The following is a 22,517-nucleotide window of genomic DNA, read 5'->3' as shown; positions in this document are numbered from 1 at the left end:
GAAAAAAAACACCGGCTTCTTAAATGTTCCTCAAAAATAGACTTTTTATTAGTAGAATCTTCACATTAAATCGTCCACATTATGTTAATAAAGGTTACAGTCATTCCTTTGATGCTAAATAGATTTGTTCTTTTGGGAAAGTTAGTGCAGTATTTATCTCAATTCAAACCAAAAAGTATAATTATCAACATGGCATACAGGCTATGCTTTGATTATGATTCCTTCACAGCCTATGAGAGGAATGTAGCAGATCCTTTCAGGAGTTTATAGGAATGGTAGTTTGATCTGGAACACCTCCATGACGGTCTTTACATAGTTTTCATCTGGTTGCGGCTTTCTCTTGCTGCCTGGTTTCAGGAACCTGTCAATGGCGGGAACGATCGTCATCCTTCCCTGGAAAGACTTGAGAGAAACAGAAAACCAGAAGTGGATTTGTATTTTTATACGCCGCCTTGATTGTTACCAATAAACTGGGATTTCATAGGTGCACATTTACCTTGATGCATGGAAAGTCAGCAAGGATTCCAGGAAATTTCTCCTCCAACATCAGGGTGCATTCAAGCAGCTGCACATCTGCACAGCTTAGCCTACCTCCCACCAGATAAATGGGCCCTGTCAGCGCCTGAAAAACGCGTACAAAATCTCATTGAGCAATCTTAAACATCTTATGTTATGTTCAATAGTTTAATTTTAACAAAGATAAATCAGCGCCATTTAATATCACGTTGACAGGAAGCAAAGTGGCACCTTTTCAAACACAGGAAGGTAGCGCTCTTTTGCTTTAGTCAGAATGTTCTCCAGTTTTGGTTTGGGATCTTGGGTGAAGGGCAACACCATGATCATTTCCATCAGGTCCATCAGTCCCTCTGAGTACATGTTGACCCTGAGGGGAAGCATCACCAAATACTGTCACACATTCAATGCTCTAAAAGCACATGATACATTGATCGCTAAAGAAATGCTCCATACTTGACACGGTCGGCCAGATCTTTCCCATTAAGATTGTACTTCTCTGCAATGTAATTCAGGATTGCCTTTGTCTGAATAAGCTTCATGCCATCAATTTCCACCAAGGGAACTTGTTGAAACATGAGATCTCCATCTGGAAGCACAACAGTAGGTTAGTCAGCTGGGCACTCCCAGAGTTAGCGCATTTCTTTACATTGTTAACTATGTCTCAATACAAAGGTCAAAAGATACGTGAGGTTTTCATTCCCAACTTCTGGTTTTATTCAAGGTTGCGTCACATTTGGGTTAAAGTGGACAGATACACAATAGGGAAAACCAAAGTTCATGTGACTTGGGAACAGGCCAAAGAGCACAGAGACATGTTTTCAGCTTTAAACCAACTTACCACTTAGGAGTTTTTCATATTGCGCACGAGTTGTCAGATGCACCTCATCAAACTGTGAATATGAAATTACATAGCAAATTAAATGCACACTCAAGAGGTTTAAAATAAAATTAAAACAGCTTAAAACAGCAAAGTTTCTGTTGCATAATCACACTTCACTCACTTCAACTTCTGCAACAGTCAGAAGCCAGCGGATTGACTCCATTTTCCCCCTCCCGTTGAAGTAGTACAGCACAACTTTTCCAGCCATGGCTACAGTATTTTGGAAATCTGCAAAACTAAAAAGAGACAGAGGATCAATATCACAGACTACCGAATACAAATGCACGCACCTTAAAACTGAGTTAACTTGTTTTTGGTACATACCTGCACACTGTACCCGCTACCGTGGGAAATGAAGGTGGAGTGGGGACGTCAAAGTAAAGTTGAAGTCGTTATATAACTTCGTGCTGTGAAAAAAAACAGAAAGAAAGAAAAGAAAAATGGGATTAAGAGGTGGGAAAAACATCTAAAGACTATGATTGGTTGGTTTTAGCCAATGGACACATGGCTCATTAACATTTTACCGCTAAACATCATGGGAAATTAGACTAAGGGCGTGTGCTCGCGCGACCATTTTCCGGCTTGTTCGGCGTTTCTACGTATTGTCCGTTAATTAACATATCAGGCGAAGTGTGCGAATTTCGCGGCGAAAATGTTCAATTTCCAACACCTTGATAGAAAATGGTAGTTTTAATGTCTCAGTTATAACGTCCGCCTCCTACTAGTGTTTCTTGGATGTGAGGGCGATCTGGCTGCGACATCTGTCACCCCATTGATCGCTAGGGTTGATTCGGCTGATCTGGCTGGCTAGGCGGGTGTCCCCTTCCTCCCTCACCGCTCCATGTGTGTCCCTCCCGAAGCTCCGCGCTCGGTGGAAGAGGACGACGTCCCCCACGGCGGACGACCATCCATCGGTATACCAGTAGCTGCGCTCCCCTGCTAGAACCTCCAAACAAGCTCAAGGCCCATAGGAGAAACGTAGGGAAGTTAAGCTCCAAGCGTCAGACACATCCAAATGCGGCGCTGCACGTGGCAGTCTGCCTTGCTTTTTCAATTTGAATGTGAATTACAGAACATATACTATAATATATAAAATGTATACCTCTCTTTTCCCTCTTTATTTGATGTTATTTTATTGTTAATGCACCATGTTTCAACTGTCTCCAGATGTTGCCTTCTTTCATATTAGCTCACATTGCTTTAAATGAGGAAAAAATAAATGACATTACGTTAAGGAGTCAGTGCAAATAATAATTTATGATACATCAAGCTGTGTGGCTCAATCTGATGAAGAGGGACATTTTAGTTTTTTTTTTTCTTTTAATAAAATTAAGAATAAGAATTTGAAGGTATCATGCTGAGCAGCTTAGAGAAATTGAATACCTTTTACCAAATCTATCTGCTTTCTATCAGGCACACACTTCGTGAAAGATGAAACTGCAACACTCCAGTAAAGTGAATCTGACCATCACATCACTAGATGCCCTGTATTCATGTTTGTAAAGTATTAACAGAGAGCTACTACTGACGGATTAATCTCTAGCAGATTAAATTTCCAGGCTCGCCCTGCTGCGGCTGTCGGTCACACATGGAAAATGTATCTTAACAAGGTCTACTGTAAGTGTTATGTGGAAAAAAAAGACACAAGTTCAACATATTTGTACCCAGTTATAAGTTTTATTATACTCAATAACTGGCAATTCAACAACCACACTCAGTTCGGCCAAGTAGAATATATTAACTTGGGTCATTTTGCTTGCAAAAAAAATGTATGCAATGTGGCAACCACTTGCATTTTAATAATTTTACTGAAATTAAAACTGCCTTAAATCCAGACAGCAGTCATGTTACAGAAATACAAAATAAAAACACTGTGGAGCAACTCTAGGCTCAAATTTTGGCCACTTGCATTTAGCTTACACATATTTTAATATTTTATACAACTCACAACATCCATAATACACATAATGAAAAAGAAATTTTATTGCTGTGTAAGATGTATGTACAGGTTTGATTATAAAACAACTAGGCCTACTCTTTGGAGGTGAAAGAGTCATAAGGAGCGCAGCTCACGGCTCCGGGCAGGGCACTAGCGGTGTCCGTATTTGGCAGACCAGTCTGTTCGCCCGTGGATGGTTTGTACGGGAGGGCGAGGCAGCAGACCGGGGGTGCTCTTGTTGACCATCGTTGTGCTGGCAGAGGTGTTCATGTGACTCCGACCAGACTGCCACGTTGCATAATCTGAAGTGGCAGCAATATAGCAATAAATATACATTGCATATGGTACATGTGGGGTGTGCAGAGTAAGTAACCATTGCAATCTAGCCGGGTCAAAGGAGCCAGCTTTTTAACACTGAAAACTCATCCTACCTCTCTTACCCATTAATCTCACATCATGGTACAACCCTCTGGATTTTTTAAAAATAGGTATTGTTAGATGTATGCGCACTATAAGAAGCTAATTTAATATAAAGTAAAGACAGCTGACTAGCACAGAAATCTCAAAGCTCTGAAATGTATCCTCACTTGATGCTGTTGATTCCATTGAAGGACCCTGATGCCCTCTGTGACCGGCAGAGCCGAGCTCTTTCTTGTAAAACGACGGCATGTATCCCCCCGGGATTGTGTTTGTGCCTGATGTTTCACACAAACAAGAACAGATCCATTTATTTAAACAAAGCAGGAACACAAAGCTGAAGTTTATAAAGTGAAAGATGTCTCTGTAAGATTACCGTGAGCGCCTCGGCTCGGCAGAGTCCCTCCGAAGGGGATGCTGCTGTTGCCCCAAAGATGGCTGCCACCGAAGTCTTTACTGGCATTTATGGCCATGTTCTTCTTTGTGCTAATGCCTGATGGAGACAGAGAGATTATCTGATACATTCTTAAAATACTTTATAAGATGATGAGAAACAACAAAAGAGGAACTGCTACCTGGATGGGCGGAGCTTCAGAGTTTGTAAAGGTTGCTTTAATAGTTTAATCTGTGTGTATGATTTGTTTTACTTTTGTTTAAAATGCATAAATTGTAATAATTTATTACGTTTTTTTTAAGATCTAATACTAGATTTACACAGTATTTGTTTACAAAGCTGCGTCCACACAATCCTGTAGTTGTTCTGATGAACCATCACGACACAAACTGGAAACCAAACCAGAGTTAAATGCACGTGCGAACACTTGTAGATGCCCTAGGCTTACTCTACACTACCCCGTTCCTGCTAAGATCTACTTCACTAAAGGTAAGTCCTTGAATACATCTTACCTGGTAAATATCTCGACTGCCTCAAGTAATGCTGTTTAGCAGAAGCGGTTCTTGATGGCTCTTGGTAAGCTGAAGCCTTGTTCAGGTTCAAAGGTGCATCTTCCTTTACTTTCGGTCGACTGAAATCCAGAGCGTTTCCATACCTGAAACACAAGCGAGCATTCAAAGAGACAAAGGTGGGTTTTAATTACCTGCTTGTCGTAATACTCATATGTGGTTTGTGTTCTATCACTACAGTCGTGCTTTTTTGCGTATCTTCTCATCGAACCTTGTGATGGCAGATCGCAGCCTCACCTGCTCAGTGAGTCCTCCTGCTGCCTCAACTTCTCTGCGGAAAAGTTACTTTTCCCGAGAACACTTATGGATGTCAGATGAGTATCTTCGTAGTCGTCCCAGTCTTCGCCTTTTAGGTGCCCTGTGCCGTGGCCCCAGCGCCGCCGCCCTCCTTTAGGTTTCAACTGATAGCTCAGCAGGTTTGCATTTTCCGACTCCTGTCTCGTTTGCTAAAATTAAAACAAACATGAGAGATACATAAAAAAGTATAAATGAACATGAAGTGAAATATAGTGTTAAAGCCTTTCTATTCAGACACTTTAAAGGATGTAAGCATGGGTAAGTAAAGTTCATTATGGTGCATACGGTGCAAAACATTTAGCAGCTGATACTTGCATTTTCAGGATTACTAATAATAGTCACAGAGGAAAACAACAAAGCACTTCCCAGCCTCACCTTGCTCTGGAGACTCTTGTCAACGATGTAAGGGAGATGGCTCTGTGGCGCTCCTTCAGTCTGCTCCTGCTTCAGCATGTGCTTCGGTTGCTGCTCTCGCACCAGCTCCGTGTGCCGTTGGTACGCCGCCGCCTGGGCAGCGGCTGATACAGGGGAGGGCTGGATCTGCTGGAGAGGCCTGGACGGGGGGCAGTGTTGGTTGGGAGGCTGTGGCTGGGAGAGAGGCAGCAAGGGTTTAAGCAGCAGGGGCTGGTGCTGCATCGTCTGTGGTGGCTGTAGAGGAACCTGCAGTGGCACGAGGCCTGGCTGAGGTCTGCCCTGCTCCAGGATCTGCTGAGGAGTGCCCAAAGCCTGGCCCACGTGGAAGTACGAGTACCTGAGAGCCTAAAAAGATGTAACAGACAACATCAGCTTTCATCCTCAGCTGTGAGGGATGTGGAGATACTCTTAGAGTAGGTGAAAACTACCTGTGCAGAAGCTGGTCTCTTCTTGGGGTCCCACTGGAGCAGGTCTGTCATCAGGTGGATGGCTTCAGGACTGGCATTGGGGATGAGTGTCTTCAGGTTACTGGGAACACACTGAGGCCAACGGAAGTTCATCGCACTGGCCAGCTGGTATCCCTCCGGCCAATCATTCTAGAGGGAGGAGACAGTGCATCTTAGACAGCACAATTACATCATATGTGCATCATATTTAGATACAGCAGTTTCTGTAGCTTTCCAAAAGTTTATCTAACTCTTGTTCCTTCTTACACAAGTCAGATGAAGCGATAACTCCCCTTTTTGGGGACTGTACATTTAGCCCGACCTTTATCTATTTTAACAGTTTATTAGCTGTTCAAAATGTATCAGGAATTTATCTTATTCTGGGTTTTTTTGGTGTTAAAAAACATAAAAATCTACTTTGTGATGGACTTATTTTGGGTCTGTATTGTCTGGTCTGTACATGTAGAAACGTTACCTTCTTTGGCGTCCCCAAAACTTGGCATATCTTGAATATGGTGTCAACTTCACTGGATCCCGGGAAAAGAGGCCTGAGGGTATAAAGCTCTGCCATGATGCAGCCGACCGCCCACTGGTCTATGGGTGAACTGTAGGATGTGGATCTGAGGAGCACCTCTGGGGCTCTGTACCTGGATCACAGATTAAGGATACGAGGACTTTAGCGCACTGGACTATCAAACATGCTTTAGAGTGCGAGTACATTATGTTTACTCACCATCTAGTGGAGACATAATCTGTGTACGGCGGTCGAGATCTAATTTCTCGGGCGAGCCCAAAGTCAGCTATTTTCACCAGCTCCGGGCCCATGCACAGGAGATTCTCAGGTTTCATGTCCCTGTGAAAAAAGCCTAAAAAAAAGACACACGGCATGACTTTCATGACTCAACAAATCAGATGAGCCACACAGCAGAGCTGTAAAACAGACGTACCGTGTTTATGAATGAACGTGAGGCCCTGTAGTATCTGAAACATGATATTTCTTACAGCAGATTCCGGGAACAACCCGCTCCTGCAGAGAGAAGAAAACACTAAAAGTATTAAGGAAATATATCTTCAAATGTGGATTTAATAATGCAACAAGAAACAACTTTACGCACCTGTCTTTCATTAGCTGATATAAGTTTTCCTTCATGTATTCAAATATGAAGTACAAGTGATCATTTTCTCGGATCACCTCCTTAAGTTTGATCACGTTCGCATGGTTGAGTTTCTTTAAGGACTGGAAGAAAAAGATCACTTCAGAATATGCTGAACGCACAAACAAAATAGCAGTAGTGTGCATAAAAAGTTAATTTATCCATGCAGGAAAATACACACAGCACATTCAAAAGCACAACCGACAACTATTAAACAAACCTTCATGTTGGCTAGTGTTAGAAAACGATGTAGTTTGGGGGTAAATGCTGCAAATTTGTTTTTTTTTGCTTATTATGTTAAAGGGGAAACAAATATAGAGTCAAAAAGCAGGATGGAATCATCTACAGTTATCCCATGCACTGGGATGACTAAGGTTTAACCATGCTAATTTTTAGTAAAGGGGGTTGAAGCTGTAATGGGATTTTATGGTGTGACATGCCTAATTAGCAGGACTCTAAGGATCAGCATGATCACATGTTTCGCTGTGTTAAGGTAAAGCTCTAGGAAAGGGAGGCTCGGGACGGGAACCAGAGCTCAGAACCAACAGCACACAGTCAGAGTCACCTGCTATATTAGAGCTGGTGCTTGGCTTTGAGCTGTGAGGAAATCTAGACCGTAACACACTAAATTGAATGTAAAAAGAAACAACAGAAGAGTTTCAGTATTTGACACAAATGTAGAGTGTAATTTAAAGATATAATCTCGAAGATCGCAGTTTCGTTCTATTTGGCGGCACCTACGTCCCAGATAACCAGACGTCTACGGTTGGCTCCGGCTGTAACTCTTGATTTTCCTGGCTGACGGTCGCTTTCCTTTTTAGACTGTTTGCTTCATCTGAGCGTCGAATTTGTTTCTTTTTCTTTGGATTTTCACTTATGAAGTTGTATCTGTAGTCATCCATCTTTTCTTTGTTTGTTCAGCCATAGTAGATTACTGTTTACTCGCAACACTTGCAGAGACAGGAGAAGCAGCCGCTTAGCTCCGCCTACCCTCTCTGGCAGACCAACCACTGCTGGGTGATGGAAAACGCGTCACTAACTGGGCGCCGCTTGTGATTATTACCAAGAAAGTCGCCACAGACACCCAGTCTGTATTACTGCAAATGCAAAGGCTTTCATCAGTGGGCCATAGGCTCAAACACCATTGTGTTACCTCATTGGGTGATAGATAGTGACTTAACAGACATTTATTGAAATGAAAATCTTCGAGATTATCACTTTAATTTGCATTGCCCAAAAAGCATCAAGTTGTCATGATCTTACTTTTCTTATCTACATAAAAAAATGTAAATAAAAATCACCCCAAACAAAGATATGTTTGTCAGTGTTTATTGATCCATTCATCTGAGCTTATACTGGTCTGCAATAGATCACATCACTCAGGTGCATGTGAGAGAAATAAAACAGCTCTATGTCACAACCAGAGGTCAATAACTCCACATGCTACCTTTCACTTAAGCTGCCTTCACATCATATTGTTCTTTACGTTACATCTGCAAATCTTAAAAGCCTATTATATCAAGGTGTGATAAGTTTATTCATGTTGTAGTGGCTTAAGATAGCCATGTGAGCAGCAGAGCTTTTTTGATACAGCAGAAAGACAGGGGGTCACATGACATCCAGAAATAGCCAAACTAGCACTTTTGATAATGCTATTTGCTTTGTCTGTCAGCAACCTGACTCTACACAAATCTGTCCCTGAAATGTCTCTTCTCATAGTCATATATGTCTGCTTATTAAAGATAGAGCAGTGAACACCTAGAGTCAGCATTTAGCTGATGCAAATTGTTCCACTTCCCTTTAATCCTTCAACATAAGCGAGCAACACAGCAAAGGGTGCTTATGTTCTATGATAGGAGAATGGAAACTTCAAAGAATGTTTGTGGCACTTTGATAACAGTGAGCGCAAGTTATCTAGGTCAGGTATACAGAACATTATTTTCAGTAAATGTGGAGCATTCTCTCCCAAAGCAAGGATGCACAAGCGCCTCTGAATGTTAAATAAAAAAAGGGTAATTAGGGTTGATTTTTCCATAACTCCGCTGATCTTTTCAAGTGCAAAACGAATAAAAAAGATAACTCACTTTGACTTCCCGGAGGTTCATGCATTCTTCCCAGGAGTAGAATTTTCTTTTCATTCTGAAAAAACAAAAAACATTTTCAACATTCAACTTATTTGTTTGAAGTGACATCAAATGCAGAACAGTGTTTGAAGCTGCTGTGAAGTCTAAATATAAAACCCTTGCATGTGCCCTGCACTATTCTTGTAATAAGGCTTTTACAATACTGATCACTGGTTTTCAGAGGATGCAGTACATACTAATGGGCAGATCATACAGAAAAAAAAGTTACACTGCAGATTGCATTGATACACACACATCATTTCCTGATACTCACTTCTTTATGGCAACTAGCTCCCCTGACTCCAGACTGCGGCCGAGGATGACGGAGCCGTAGGTGCCATCCCCGAGCTGTCTGATGGTGGTGTATCTATTCATTATGCTCGTCCTTCCATAGCATCAAGCGGAGGCAGATAATTATTGGGTAAAAATAGAGATGCGCTTGCGTCCTGCTGGTGAATGCAGCCAGATTTTCCTGTGACAACAGCAAAGGACCACGGGTCGAGTAGGAGGACTCATGGTGTCATGGACTTGCCTCCCTCTAGCTGAGAGGATAAGGAATTGACTAATGTTAGTAACTGTGTGAATTACAATAACACAAACATGACTCTGCAAACTGACCACAAACACACTTCATTGTCGAAAACTTGAGCGGTGGAAAATCTCTTTTTTTTTCTTCTAAATGACCTCAGAGGAAGCGGTAAATGGACCACCTTATTGTGTTTCAATCAGAGCTCTAAGCTAGCTTTCATTCCCACAGTTCTATGTACCTGTGACATCAAATCAAAAGGTTTCAGAGGAGACACATAAAAGCTTTTTTCAAATTAATCAGCTGAGGAGAAGTCAAAGCAGACGTGCACATGCAAGAGGATTTTGTAGCATGTATTTCGTAGTGTTGTAGAAACATCTTGTCAAGCACTTAAACATTCGAAGTGACCAATATTTCCATGTACATAAACTCTACGTTATATAATGAGGGAAGGGGACTAGCTAGGTGCAATTCGAAACGAGGTAATCCAACCTTGAGGAAAGAAAACACATCAGCCTTTATACGTCCTTTATATGTAAACATAATTGATTACAGGTGTATGACATCTTTACAGAGACACTGATGAAAATGGCCGACATGGTTCTTTGCATAATTTAAAGGGGGGGTATTATGTTCATTTCAATGCTTCATATTTCACTCTGTGATACCTGCGGAGTAGCTTAGCATAATTTACTGTTAAAAATGATCTGATGATCTGTGCAGGCCCTCATACAGCCTCTGCCTGAAACGACTCAGTCGGCTCTGTCCCTTTAAGAAACCCTGCCCCAACAAGCTCACTTTGCTCCGATTGGCCAGCTCTCAGTTGTCAACATCACAAACTGCAGCATGTAGAAAAAATTGTCTGAAACCTGGCTTTCACAGCAGCCTGCAGACTGAGCTGAGAAGCCTTATTCAACATACACGATATTGGAGTTTTTGCTGATGGCCGATACCGATATATATTAGGCACATGTTATTTTGCACCTAATTGCAGAGAACATCATGTCTCCCCTGTCCACTACAATTGATTTGATATCATGCCTACTCTTATAATAGTGGCCCACTGGCAGATGCAGAAATAACATAATATAGGGCTTTTTAAAATGTACACATTCACTGGGCAATATAAGAACTGTAATATTAGTCAGGCTTTTTTAGGCAATCATCGAGCATTTAGGCATAATTAAAGGTTTGTTTTATCGGTGGAAAATATCAGCAGAAAAATGACATCTGCCGATGCTGATATGTCATTTTCAAGCCATAATCGGCAGATAATATCGTGCATCCCTACTTTTACCTACAGATTTGAAACTTCACCCACGTTTAGTATGGACAGCCAACATTGTAAAATTATATGTCTTAAAATGTGAAACAGCACAATACCCCTTCTTTAAGAACAAATGTAACAATGATTATGTATAATTAAGCTTGTTCGAGCAAGTAAGCAAGCAAAGCAAAAAGGAGACTGCAGCTGTTTCCTTTATCAGCATGTTAACATAATGACATTACTTCCATGTTGTTGTTGTTTTCCTGTTTGGTTCTTTACACAAATAACGTTAATGGTCCTGATAAATTGCGTAGAGCAAAAGCTCGCAACGTAACGGCAATTTGCTCTAGAGGATTAATTATTCAGACATAATTCACAATGTATTCAGCTCCAGTTGATTTGGCTTAATACTATAACCTGGTTCATATGTTTTGGTTAATTTTCAACCGGTACCTTTCACAGTTTATGGTAACAAATTGATGCAATTAACGCTAGCTTAATTGTGTTGTAGAGCCGCTGGTGGTGGCCCAGCTTCTCAGAATCATTACAGCTCTTAAAAACGGTCTGGTTTGACTGATAAATTTAAGGTTACCTTAAAATAAACGATTAATAGCAGACAACACTTACCCTCCTCACGTCAAATCGAAAGCGACACATAGCCGAGCATTCGTGTCGATATTCTACGAATTGCACAAAGGAGTTAGCAGTTAACTGACAGCGTTTGAGGACGGAAAACCGCATCCAGTGTGTCCAACAGATAACATAAATACCATTTCACCGAGGCCCGTTTTTTTCAGCGCTCATCATAATCTCGCGTTGCTGTAAAAACAACTAGTTACAACAAATCAAAGCTCTCCTCCGTCGGCAAAGATACAACACGCGATGAGATAAGTCACTGTAACCCAGCTGCGAAAGTCGAAACTGATATTTAAATTAAATAAAAACATTATTTGACAAATAAAAAAACAGTTCAAATTAATAGTATGAAAACAAACTTTAAGCAAGCTACTCTAGACGAAACTCGGAAATGAAAAAGAGAACGATATACAAAACACAACAATTTCTAGCAAAGGCGGAAAGGAATGACTATGAATACTCTCGCTTCATGTTTTTCATCTTTGGTCAAAGCTCCGCTCTACGGTGAAGCAGATGGTCCATAAAGGTTTAAGTTATTCAAAATAAAAGCACGATGAGGAAGAATGGTCGATTAAATGATTTATTATTTTCATATGTTATGTTTATTTTTATGCTGGAAAATGCGTTCAGAAATTCAAATTGTATTAATTTTATCCTTTTAAATCACAAAAACTATTGCCAAATGGCCACTATTACAACGTAATAACTGTCAATACATTTGTCAATATAACTTCCACCATTACTTCCTACCTACTTCTGTAAATAACTATGGTAAAATTGTTTTTCTATCAGGCACTGTCTCTTATGTATTAACACATACACCTTATATTGTATATTTTCCGCGTAATTTGAGTTGTTTTTTGCATTTCTCTAATTTGTACTGTATTTTTGGAGCTATCTTACACTATAATTTTCTTCGGGATTAATAAAGTTCTATCTTATCTTATCTTATCTTATCTTAAATTTCCAAAATTGCATGTTTTCTGACCAAAACAAGATTTTTTCTAACTTCCTAAAGTTGATACAGGTTTTCAAGTAGACTGAAATCTCTTGAATGCACAAGTCATTTCCAAAAAATCTATTTGATTTTAGTGTAACACAGCATTCTTTGAACTGATCTTCCAATCTTTTTCCAAAGCATATTCACCCATATATAATCAGGGACATAGAGGGATCTCCAGAGCTCAGCAGGGCGCTCCTCTCGCCCCCTGCATTCACGTGCTCCTTGGACGCTCGGAGTTCCGAAGTTCACGAGTTTTAAGTCCTGATATGGACACAACATTTCCGCAAAAATGAGCATGTATTATATTTTATTGTTCAGAAATAATAAACTAGGTAACTCTACTAAGTGGGCAGCAACGGACATTATAAGGTTACAACGTTATACAATATTACAACTGACAGGTCAATGCCTTAATTTGAATACGTAAATTGTTAAAAGGTCAAGCTTGAGGTTACTTTGGTCTGACATCTTTCTGCTTCATATGACGTCAATTATATCAACTCGACAGCCGGGTACCAAAACTTTCTCTGATTTTCGCAGTTATTGTTGTCGACTGTGGGCCTTCACGCAAATGTTCCTTCAGAAACTTATTTTTCCGATTATTCCGACGGCACGTGAATGCAGGGTCTCTTTCCAACTTGGCCATACTTCTGTCTTCCTGTGTCACTGAGGCTCCAGGCTACTCAGCAAGATGGCTGCGTTCCTGCGAGCTCGTAAATATGTTCGTTGTGTTGTCCGTTTCTCCGACCGTGAACTGTAAACGCTTGTGTTTTGCGCTTGTGACGATAAAAACAGAGATCTACCAGCCAGGCTGTCATGGTAAGTCCCGTTGTTTTTTCCAGAATATTTTGCAGAACGTGTTAGCCAGTTGGTTGTCTAGCTAGGTAGCTAGCTAACGTAGCTAACGTCACCTGTCTTGTTTTACCTGTAGATCAGTTGGTCCAGCTATTGACGTGTCTCTTCAGGTTTAAGCTTGTTGGTTACCAAAACTGAAATTGTTTTGCAGATAAGCGTTTTTGACACATAAAATATATTGACAAGCTGGTTGTAATCTTATTTCCCTACAAGTAGCCTATACCACATGTTTTAGACAGAAGTGACAGCACAGTAACAGTGTTTACAGTATATATGATCAATAAAGTGAGAATAAGGATTCAATGATTTATATTCACCACATGCACACAACAGAGGATGTCCAATATAACGTGATAAGAATAAAAAAGTGGAAAAGGCCAAAAGATTAAATGGCACTTTGTTGACTTGAATTCTACTAGTGTTATACAATCTGCAAGAGGAGGGGTTAAAAATAAACATTGAATTATCATATTTAGTTTTGGTCAGGACGGTTTTGCCTACGGCACAATGGTGTTACTGCAACAAATTAATTCCACTATATTGTATTGGTTAAATTGCTGAATTTTATCCCATTCATTTTCTTAAGGCGTGTGTTAGAAAGTGTTTGAAATGTTCAAAATGTTCAAAATGTCAAATATTTATTATATGCTTCTCTGCAATTTTAACAACAGGCCACAACCTGTTTTACTGTATCCACTGCATTTTTGGAAGTTCCTGACTGACCTGTTTGAAGTAAACTGACATCTGTTGTAGAAGGAGTGGTATAAAAATAAGACACATAACCCGAGAGCGGTGGTGCCTATAATTATTCATTGCTGAAATTAAAATACAAGATGTTCAGTTTAAGAGGTGAGAACAAAACAATTTTGTCTGTCAAACTTAAACATGGACCTTGGAAAAACCTGTGTTTACTGTTGTTGTGAATGGGTGAGCACATTTTCAATGCTGGCTTTATGACCCTGCTCAACCTGTGTTGTGTTTATCAGTATTTAAAGCTCCTGTGAGGAGTTTTTCACTGGTTATGAAACAGACTGAAATGAATTCTGATTACTCTATAAGACCTACAAAAGCAAACCAGACCATCAGCGACAAGATTGATTATTTCTATGTAGTTATTTTTAATTCCTGACACTGCTGGGTAGGGTCAGACAAAGCGATTAACTGCATGCTGACTTTGTTTACGTGTTCCAGGGCAAAAATGTAAAGTGATTGATACTTATGACTGTTAAAGACAGCGGGATGATTTTTTTTTGTTAAAAACCACCACCACCACCACCAACAGCAAAGAGACAGGAGGTACGGCTTTGTCCACAGGGGGCGCCAAAATCAACACAAACCGAAATAACTGTTTCTCGAACTATTTTAACTCCAACATTACTAGATTAAAAACTGCAACCTTGCAAATGTAGCTGGCATAAATATTAGTCCTTGAATATTAGATATGAGATATAAGATGCTGAATGAACTTTTCACTAGGTAACATAAATAATTCCTGTAAGGCCATATGTGCCATGTGAAGTCTTTAATTTGAAAACAACACAGCATTGAGCACTTCTTAGTTGTATAACAAAAACTGAAATTATTTCATATACACACACAAGTTTAAGTGATGCACAAAAACATTGGTATTTGTGTAATCAGTCATCATACAGACTTTCCACAGCATGTTGAATTAAAGTAGAGTTACGCTTAGTTAATCAATCTAAGACCGCCAATATCTGAATATTATCCCTTTTATTTTACTGAGGCTCCTTGTTCTCCTCTGCTGAAATAAGTGGGGTGTTAAAAAATGTCAGATATTTATTCTATGCCTCTCTGCAGTTTCAAGTTTCAGACTGACACGTTTGAAGGAAACTTACGTCTGTGATAAAAGGTGTGGTTTATAAATATAAAGACATGGCCTGAAGGCAGTGATGACTAAAGTCCGGGAAGCCAAAGCACAACAGGAAAGGTTCTAGGGAAGACATTTATTATGCACTTTATAGTTTATTAATCCGTCCATTGTGTTTACAGTTTATGAAGTAGGGGAAATGCCTATAACCATTCCACAAAGCACAAAGAGATGTCTTTTCATTTATTGATTTGTCCAACTAGAGTTGTGAAAATGTCAGCAAGTCATCAGAGTGCATCTAAGAACTATACAAATCTATAGCCACAGTAGTTACAAAGAGACAACCAGCTCCTGTGTTAAATCTAAGTAAGCTTTGTCTTCTGTTTTCGTACAGGCTGAAGAAAATTTAGATATTGCAGGTACGATCGACGATGAAGATGAAGGTTCAGACGACCCAAACCTTCAGGTGAGAAATCTTATATGGACACAAGTGTCGACTAACATGTATTTTCTGATTTCTAAATTTCTGACCGTATTTTATAACGCATGTAAATGAATGACTTCATACTTGTTGCTGTTGCTCAACTAAACTGTTACAAGGCAGCTGCCTTAAAAGAGCATGCAAGCTCATCCAACTGAACCCTTAGTAAATAAATAAAGGTTAAACAAATATTTGGCTCGTGAAGACTCCGTGATCATACCACTTAACCTGAAAAGAACCCTTTGGTTATGTGTGTAGTCCCAACAGGAGTTACAACTTTTCAGCTCGACACAGCAATGCACCTCTTGTTGTAAAATTACTAGTTTATTTGAAGTAGTCACTTGGCATGATTTAAGAGGGTTTCCAGACAGCAGGGGTTTTTTTTGTAAATGTGGAAGCAATATGATCACAATGAGTTTTTATATTTCCTTTGTAAAAGTTAGATGTGGGTAAATTTACATAAAGTCAGAAAAAGGGTTTTGATTCATGCTGCTGTTAAATTAAGTTAGTCTGAGAGCAATTCAGTAACGTTTTGATTGACCTGCAGCTGCAGCTCAACGTGTTCAGAGCTCAGTGGATGTCAGAACTCAAACCGAGCTCTGGGGAGAGTGAGCGACTGATGCGAGCCAGAGGTCTGAAGAGGACACAAGAGAGAGCACGGGAGGAAAAAGTGAGTAGTGAGACGATTGCTCAGGATCATTTTAGCATATTAGCATTTCTTGCTGAAAAAGATTCCTGAGCTGTCGGATGTGTGACGTGACTCATCTTCATTCAGGCAGCAGAGCTGTTCTTGAGAGCTGTTGAGGAGGAACAAAATGGAGCTGTCTATGAAGGTGTGTATGCAGATAAATATTGATTTATAGATATTATATAGATTTTACAGGAGACAACTTGCATATTACCAATTTGGGGGGTTATGTAGAGAATGTATGTAATGAAATGCAAACCGTTGCTATGTAGTTTGTTCACCAATTGGGATTATTTAAACGCACTCAAAATGCCGCTTTCTTAAGCAAATAACTTTGTAATAACTTTTATTAAACATTAACTTACATTGTTAACCAAGTTGGCCACTGTTGGCTCAGCTATGATGCTTTACATTTGCAGCAGACAAACTACGTGATGACACCATTTTTTAATCACCCCAAGCTTTGTTTTCTGCATTACGTGTTCCTTAACAAGACTAGGTCAAAATGTAGGTGAGGACAGCGGACGAGCAGCCGAGGAGCAGCCCCGCCTACTCCTCAAACAAAGTATCCAGAGCCGTATAGACAGAGAGTCGCGTCAGTGGGGGTCAGGAATGCTCCATGATCCGCCATTGCGATGTCGCAACTCTCTCTCTCTAGGTCTCTGAAAGTACCGTCACTCAGTCAGTCAGTCAGTCAGTCAGTCAGTCAGTCACATACAGACCCATGTGTAGTTTGCATATTGGTGCATATAGAAAAAGCCATCAGTCCGTCTCTGAAATACTGGGTTGAATATGAAAAACAAGGTCTTTCAGAGTTAAAAGAAATGCTATAGTCGATGTACAGTGTAAGCTTGTGGAAACCGATACATTTCTTCAATAATACAGGCATTTATACCAATATATCAATAACTGTCTTCATGTTCTCTACGTTTTTTCTTGTAGCTATTAAGTTCTATCGCATGGCTATGCAGCTCGTGCCTGACATCGAGTTTAAAATCAACTACAACCGTCCTCCTGACGCTGACCGAGTCGGAGGAAAACGGTAAGCTGCTTTTTATTTCAGGATATTTACAATCTTAGATTGAATAACTAAATGTAACATGTTTAAAGTCTGTGTGATGTCTGACAAGTCAAATACCAATGTTTTTATGTTTTTTAAGGAGTGATATTTTTTGCATCATATTAAGTCAACTGCAACTTTTTAAACTAGTAATATTTAAGGAATAAAATAAAAGAAACTGTTATTCGCCTTTAAATATTAATGCTAAACACTCACACAGGTTGTGAGCAGGGTCATAATGCCAGGATTGATGATGTGCTCATCCATTCACACATACAGCAAACACAGTTTTACCCGCTCTCGGGTTATGTGTCTTTTATTTTTATACCACTCCTTCTACCACAGACGTCAGTTTACTTCAAACAGGTCAGTCAGAAACTTAAAAAATGCAGTGGATACAGAAAAACAGGTTGTGGCCATTTTTAACATTTCAAACACTTTGAAATGCCAGGATTGATAATGTGCTCATCCATTCACACATTCAGCAAACACAGTTTTTCACAGGTCCTTGTTATAGTTTGAAAGACAACATTGTGATGTTTTCACCTCTTGAACTGAACATTTGTTTTAACTTCAGCATGGAGGACAGTGTTGATGGTGAGATCGAGGACCTTCTTTCCTACTTTGAGGAGCAGCTCACTCTGGAAAGCGCCTTTCCAAAGATCTGCACTCCTGAGCTGGAAATGACTCGGATGCACATTTCAGGTAAATCGGTCACTTTATTAGATTATAAACACGTTTATTATTTGCTCACACTTTACATAACTAATTCATTTCCTGTTTTATTTGACTGCAGCCTTGCCGAGGGAAATCCTGATGTACATCTTCCGTTGGGTTGTGTCGAGCGATCTGGACATGCGAGCCCTGGAGCAGCTCTCTTTGGTGTGCCGTGGGTTTTACATTTGTGCGAGGTCAGCCCCTCTGATGTGAAAAATCAGCTACTGTTAGCTTTGCTTGTTAACAGGGGTTTTGCATCTCAAAATTGCTGACTTGAGTTGTTAGATTTGCTCAGTCTCTTTTTAAGTTCTTATGATTAGAGATGGGTGAAAGTAGACGAGAAATATAAGTTAGAAATAGGACTTTAAGCATACACCAGGGTTGACTCGATCTTAAATCTTTCTTTCAGGGACCCTGAGATTTGGCACTCAGCCTGTATAAGAGTGTGGGGACGCAACTGCACCAAAGTTGTCCCCTTCAATTCCTGGAGGGAGATGTTTCTGCAAAGGCCTCGAGTCCGGTTTGACGGTAATTATGCATGTTAGAAAATCAGAATTTCGTATTCCCTGTCATAGTTTATAAGACCAGTAAGTTCCCATCCCATATCGACCCAGATAAATGTATAGTAAAGTCGTAAATTCATGTGCAAAACATTTGAGCACACACCTGCTCCTAACATAAAGCACATGGCTGCCCCTGCAGTGGGAGACGTATGTACATTCTGGTGTCTCATCCAGTGAAGATGCTTTAAAGATTATTGATCTTTTCATTCGTATGTGTTCTTACAGGCGTCTATATCAGCAAGACATCCTACATTCGTCAAGGAGAGGAGTCGCTAGATGGATTTTACAGGGCTTGGCACCATGTTGAGTACTACAGGTAGATGTTCCACATGAATCTGTGTTTTTTGACTGTTTGTACAGATTTCACAGCCGTGTTCACACGACTGGGATTTTATTTTAAAACAGTGTGTTAAGAGAAAACTGTCTTAGTCCAGCTGAGTGTTTTTAGTATCCAAAACTCTGTTACACTGATCTTTATTTATGCAGAATTCAACTGCACAACTGCAGCTAGCAAATGTCAGCAGTGCCTGTAATTAGTCATTCATATTGAGTGTTAATTATTACTTAAAATTCCCCTTGGTTATTACCACAGGGACAACTATTCTGCCTGTTCACACAAAACAAAACTAGAACTCCTCTAGTGATGGAGGCGTGATGAATCAGGGAAGCACATGTCGTGACTGATAAGACCTAATCAGCAAGTGAATTTTTCCAAAAGTCTCCATATTACCCGGCACAATTTAAATGACATTTAATAATAAAATACTGTCAGAAGTGTCTCCAAAGGTTTCAGTTGTTGAGTAGTAGTGTGATAGCTCTGTGAAAATGTAGCAGAAGTTTGTCATTTGAAAGTAAAAACCTGTCAGTGTGGATGTAGCCTAAGTGTTGACGTTTTCATCACAGGTACCTGCGGTTCTTCCCGGATGGCTACGTCATCATGCTGACCAGCCCAGAGGAACCTCCGTCCATTGTTCCTCGCTTGCGTACCAGGAACACCAGGTACACCCTGGTCACTGTTCTCTCAGCTGGAATGGACTCTTTAAAATCAAAAACAATTTCACATGTTGAGTTTTAGCACTTTCATGATCGTTGAATTTTGTTTCCTTTTTACAGAATGGATTCTGTTCTGCTCGGTCATTTCCGTCTGTCGCAGGAGACAGACAATCAAACCAAAGTTTTTGCTGTTGTTTGCAAGAAAAAGGAGGCGGTGAGAATAAAAACGTTTGGTGTGGTGAGATAAAGAAATGTAGAGAATGAAGTAACCTCGTTAGAGTCTTTGAAGCAGCGCAGGTAATGTTTTATATCTTTACTCAAAAGAGACATTTGAACGCCAGCTGACATTCGAGTCAACTGCAACGTATTTAATGGTTTGGTTTGAGAGGACTCTAACAAATATGAACAATATGGTTACTTGCAAAATTATTGAATCCAAGTTTCCCCAGGAAAAGAGATAATAAAGATAAAACAAAGATAATAATAAGCCCGAAAAACTGTTTCAGTTCCACGTAGAGAAACTGCAAAATGTGGGAAAGTGCGGCACTGCATATTCATTACTGTTACAACACAACAAAGATTAATCAATCTAGTTCCTCTGCTTCTGTATAAATGATCAAGAAACTTTTAATTGGCAGTATCATCTTATGTTGCATTGTGGATGTTAGAATTGATAATAGGCAACATAAAAATGTTTTTTTTAAGGTTAGTGTGTAAGTTTATGTAAAGGTGATAATGAAGGAACAACTGATAGCACTGAAATTATATGAATTGAAACTAGTTTTCGTCAAAGTAAAATGTTCAGTGACACCTGAGCCTGCATTGTTGATAATAATTAACAGTAAAACAGTGAAACCAGTTAGTTTGTAGCTCATCTTGTAAACTGTATTATTTGTTAACAGAAAGCGGCCGAGTTTCAAAGGAATCGGTTCTGCAGGCAGAACCCACCTCCGGAGGCTGAGCACAGCTTCCATGTGGGACTGCATCTGTCCTCTGGGGGGCGCCAGAGCTTCAGTAAGCTGGTGTGGATCCACCACTCCTGCCACATCACTTACAAGTAAGAAACATGAGCGCTAATCGTCCTGGAAAAGAAAAATAATTTCTCTATTTGTTTGAGGATTAACTCAAATGATGTTTTGTTTTTTTAAGGCTGACTGGAGAAACGGTTGTCACGTCGTTTGACCTGGACAGGATGTACGCGCCCTTCTCCTTTGCACGTGTGAAGAGCTACACTGCTTTCTCCGAGCAGCCTCTGTAAGGAGACCCGCACATGAGCCCACAAAGACCACAGAGAAAGTCTAATCACCATGTTAACAAGATACATACTCCTCAGCCTTTTTAATTTGTGCTGCAGCTGGATCACGGTGTTAATAGCATGTTACGTTTACATAATAGAATACTACTTATTTTCTGATTTCAGAAATTATGCTAATGTGCTGAGAGCTAAATGATTAGCAACGGTTCCCACATGTTCAAAGTAATGAATCTTTATGCTGGTTTTGTTTCATGGTGCACTCTCTCCTCCAAATAAACTGGTGAACTGAAACGTGCTCTTACACTTGTGTTGAAGTTTTTCTAGATTTCTCCGTTAATCCTTTAGTTCAGTCGGGCCTATGGGAAACATGATAAATCAAAGTAACATTATAAAGATCCTGTTACACAACCTCAGAGAAAAAGTCATTGCTGATGTGATTTTAGACTTCTACATCATTTGTCTTTCTGAGGATATAATCCACATATTACATTTTCCGGGACGCAAGTAGGACAGATAAACAGGATTTGCTGCGGGAAAATAATATTATATAAAAGTTGTTTTGGATTCAGATAAAATGATTTGTAGCCGTTTGACTTAACAATACTTAGCTCTAAAAATACTCTGACCTACAGACTGTGGTAAACTCAATGGAAATAAGCAAACGCTGACCTAATTTGTTTCTGAACCACAAATGCTACTTTTATATGAGAAAAAGGAAACCACACATGAGGTTAAAAACTGTTTGCATACAGACACTATTTCTAAAAGCAAAAGTACGATTACAACTCCAATTTGACATTAAGATTAAGCCAGTTTAACATGATCCCCCTTTGATGCTGTCGTACTCGTTTGTTTAGTTTAACAGAAGCTATGAAAAGCAGTTCAGTTCACTTTATATACTTAAAGCTTCTTAAACTTTGGGACAAGATCATTTCTTAAAGGAGCAACTCTCCCCTGGAAAAAGCCACTGTCAGTCAAAGCTGGTGTTCTCTGCGATCAATAGAAGCAATAATATTTGAAATCGGCGCCATAGCTGTGGAGAAAGTTGCACAAACAGCTCGTGGTTTCGCCCATTCTACATTCCTACAACACCCAGCGTGCACTGCGCCCCTCCCTCTGAAAGAACTGGATTGAGGAAGTGTAGTTTAGCGAGCTCCCTGGCCTCCACCAGATGACGCGTTTGACGTAGTCTGGTGGAGGTTTTCCAGGGCCCATTGGAGAAGTGGATAGCGTCCTCCAAAGGCACATAGCGAAATTGCATTTTATTATTCTACCATAATGGCATTAGCTCCTCATAATAGCACGATAGGACTGAGGTCCCTGGCCCTTGAATTAAACCATTATTTCTCAATAAGCAGTGTGTTGTTTACCTTGTCAATCTGGATTGGATTAGCCAGTTAACTCTTTAAATATTCTAATTTATTATCACATCACAGAACATACAACCATAATAATATGACCACCTGTCTAATATTGTATACAACCCCCTTTTG

At 40.0% G+C, this 22,517-nt stretch overlaps 3 protein-coding genes across 3 annotated transcripts; 1 reads left to right on the top strand and 2 right to left on the bottom strand.

Annotated features, from left to right (window-relative positions):
* Positions 1-24: 24 nt before the first annotated feature.
* LOC138588278 (glutathione S-transferase A4-like) lies at positions 25-1,804 on the bottom strand. Its single transcript, XM_069658290.1, has 7 exons — positions 1,721-1,804; positions 1,518-1,632; positions 1,355-1,406; positions 970-1,102; positions 748-883; positions 497-622; positions 25-402 (listed from the first exon to the last, which is right to left on the bottom strand). The coding sequence occupies exons 2-7, from the start codon at positions 1,602-1,604 to the stop codon at positions 265-267; spliced, it is 672 nt and encodes a 223-aa protein (XP_069514391.1). The 5' UTR covers positions 1,605-1,632; positions 1,721-1,804; the 3' UTR covers positions 25-264.
* A 1,247-nt stretch (positions 1,805-3,051) lies between these two features.
* Positions 3,052-11,704, bottom strand: LOC138588429 (serine/threonine-protein kinase ICK-like). The gene is made up of 14 exons (XM_069658551.1): positions 11,570-11,704; positions 9,424-9,691; positions 9,111-9,165; positions 6,988-7,109; positions 6,820-6,899; positions 6,606-6,738; positions 6,348-6,519; positions 5,855-6,022; positions 5,388-5,771; positions 4,953-5,161; positions 4,659-4,801; positions 4,129-4,245; positions 3,923-4,030; positions 3,052-3,637 (listed from the first exon to the last, which is right to left on the bottom strand). Exons 2-14 carry the CDS (start codon positions 9,522-9,524, stop codon positions 3,486-3,488), a joined length of 1,944 nt encoding a protein of 647 aa, XP_069514652.1. The 5' UTR covers positions 9,525-9,691; positions 11,570-11,704; the 3' UTR covers positions 3,052-3,485.
* Positions 11,705-13,261: 1,557 nt separating this feature from the next.
* fbxo9 (F-box protein 9) lies at positions 13,262-21,319 on the top strand. The gene is made up of 13 exons (XM_069658488.1): positions 13,262-13,400; positions 15,662-15,733; positions 16,296-16,418; positions 16,524-16,581; positions 17,379-17,478; positions 18,074-18,201; positions 18,293-18,407; positions 18,623-18,741; positions 19,002-19,092; positions 19,680-19,775; positions 19,890-19,983; positions 20,672-20,826; positions 20,919-21,319. Exons 1-13 carry the CDS (start codon positions 13,398-13,400, stop codon positions 21,025-21,027), a joined length of 1,263 nt encoding a protein of 420 aa, XP_069514589.1. The 5' UTR covers positions 13,262-13,397; the 3' UTR covers positions 21,028-21,319.
* The last annotated feature ends 1,198 nt before the right edge of the window (positions 21,320-22,517 follow it).

This window comes from Semicossyphus pulcher, unplaced genomic scaffold (assembly GCF_022749685.1).
Source record: "Semicossyphus pulcher isolate SPU_LCO1_2020_fin unplaced genomic scaffold, fSemPul1.0.p SCAF_12, whole genome shotgun sequence".
Taxonomy (NCBI): Eukaryota; Metazoa; Chordata; class Actinopteri; order Labriformes; family Labridae; genus Semicossyphus; species Semicossyphus pulcher.
Note: the sequence above shows the minus strand (reverse complement) of the source record. Positions and strands in the feature narration are given on the sequence as shown.

What these genes read in the sequence shown, in the direction of transcription:
- LOC138588278 (XM_069658290.1), bottom strand. Translation starts at nt 1,604, where the DNA reads ATGGCTGGAAAAGTTGTGCTGTACTACTTCAACGGGAGGGGGAAAATG. An exon ending in TGACTGTTGCAGAAGTTGAA is followed by an intron (nt 1,407 to 1,517) that starts GTGAGTGAAGTG and finishes TCATATTCACAG; the next exon opens with TTTGATGAGGTGCATCTGAC. An exon ending in CTGACTTTCCATGCATCAAG is followed by an intron (nt 403 to 496) that starts GTAAATGTGCAC and finishes GTTTCTCTCAAG; the next exon opens with TCTTTCCAGGGAAGGATGAC.
- LOC138588429 (XM_069658551.1), bottom strand. Translation starts at nt 9,524, where the DNA reads ATGAATAGATACACCACCATCAGACAGCTCGGGGATGGCACCTACGGC. An exon ending in TGAACCTCCGGGAAGTCAAA is followed by an intron (nt 7,110 to 9,110) that starts GTGAGTTATCTT and finishes TTTTTCTTCCAG; the next exon opens with TCCTTAAAGAAACTCAACCA. An exon ending in GCCGAGCCGAGGCGCTCACG is followed by an intron (nt 4,031 to 4,128) that starts GTAATCTTACAG and finishes GTGAAACATCAG; the next exon opens with GCACAAACACAATCCCGGGG.
- fbxo9 (XM_069658488.1), top strand. An exon ending in GCCTCGAGTCCGGTTTGACG is followed by an intron (nt 18,742 to 19,001) that starts GTAATTATGCAT and finishes GTGTTCTTACAG; the next exon opens with GCGTCTATATCAGCAAGACA. An exon ending in TCCTGCCACATCACTTACAA is followed by an intron (nt 20,827 to 20,918) that starts GTAAGAAACATG and finishes TGTTTTTTTAAG; the next exon opens with GCTGACTGGAGAAACGGTTG.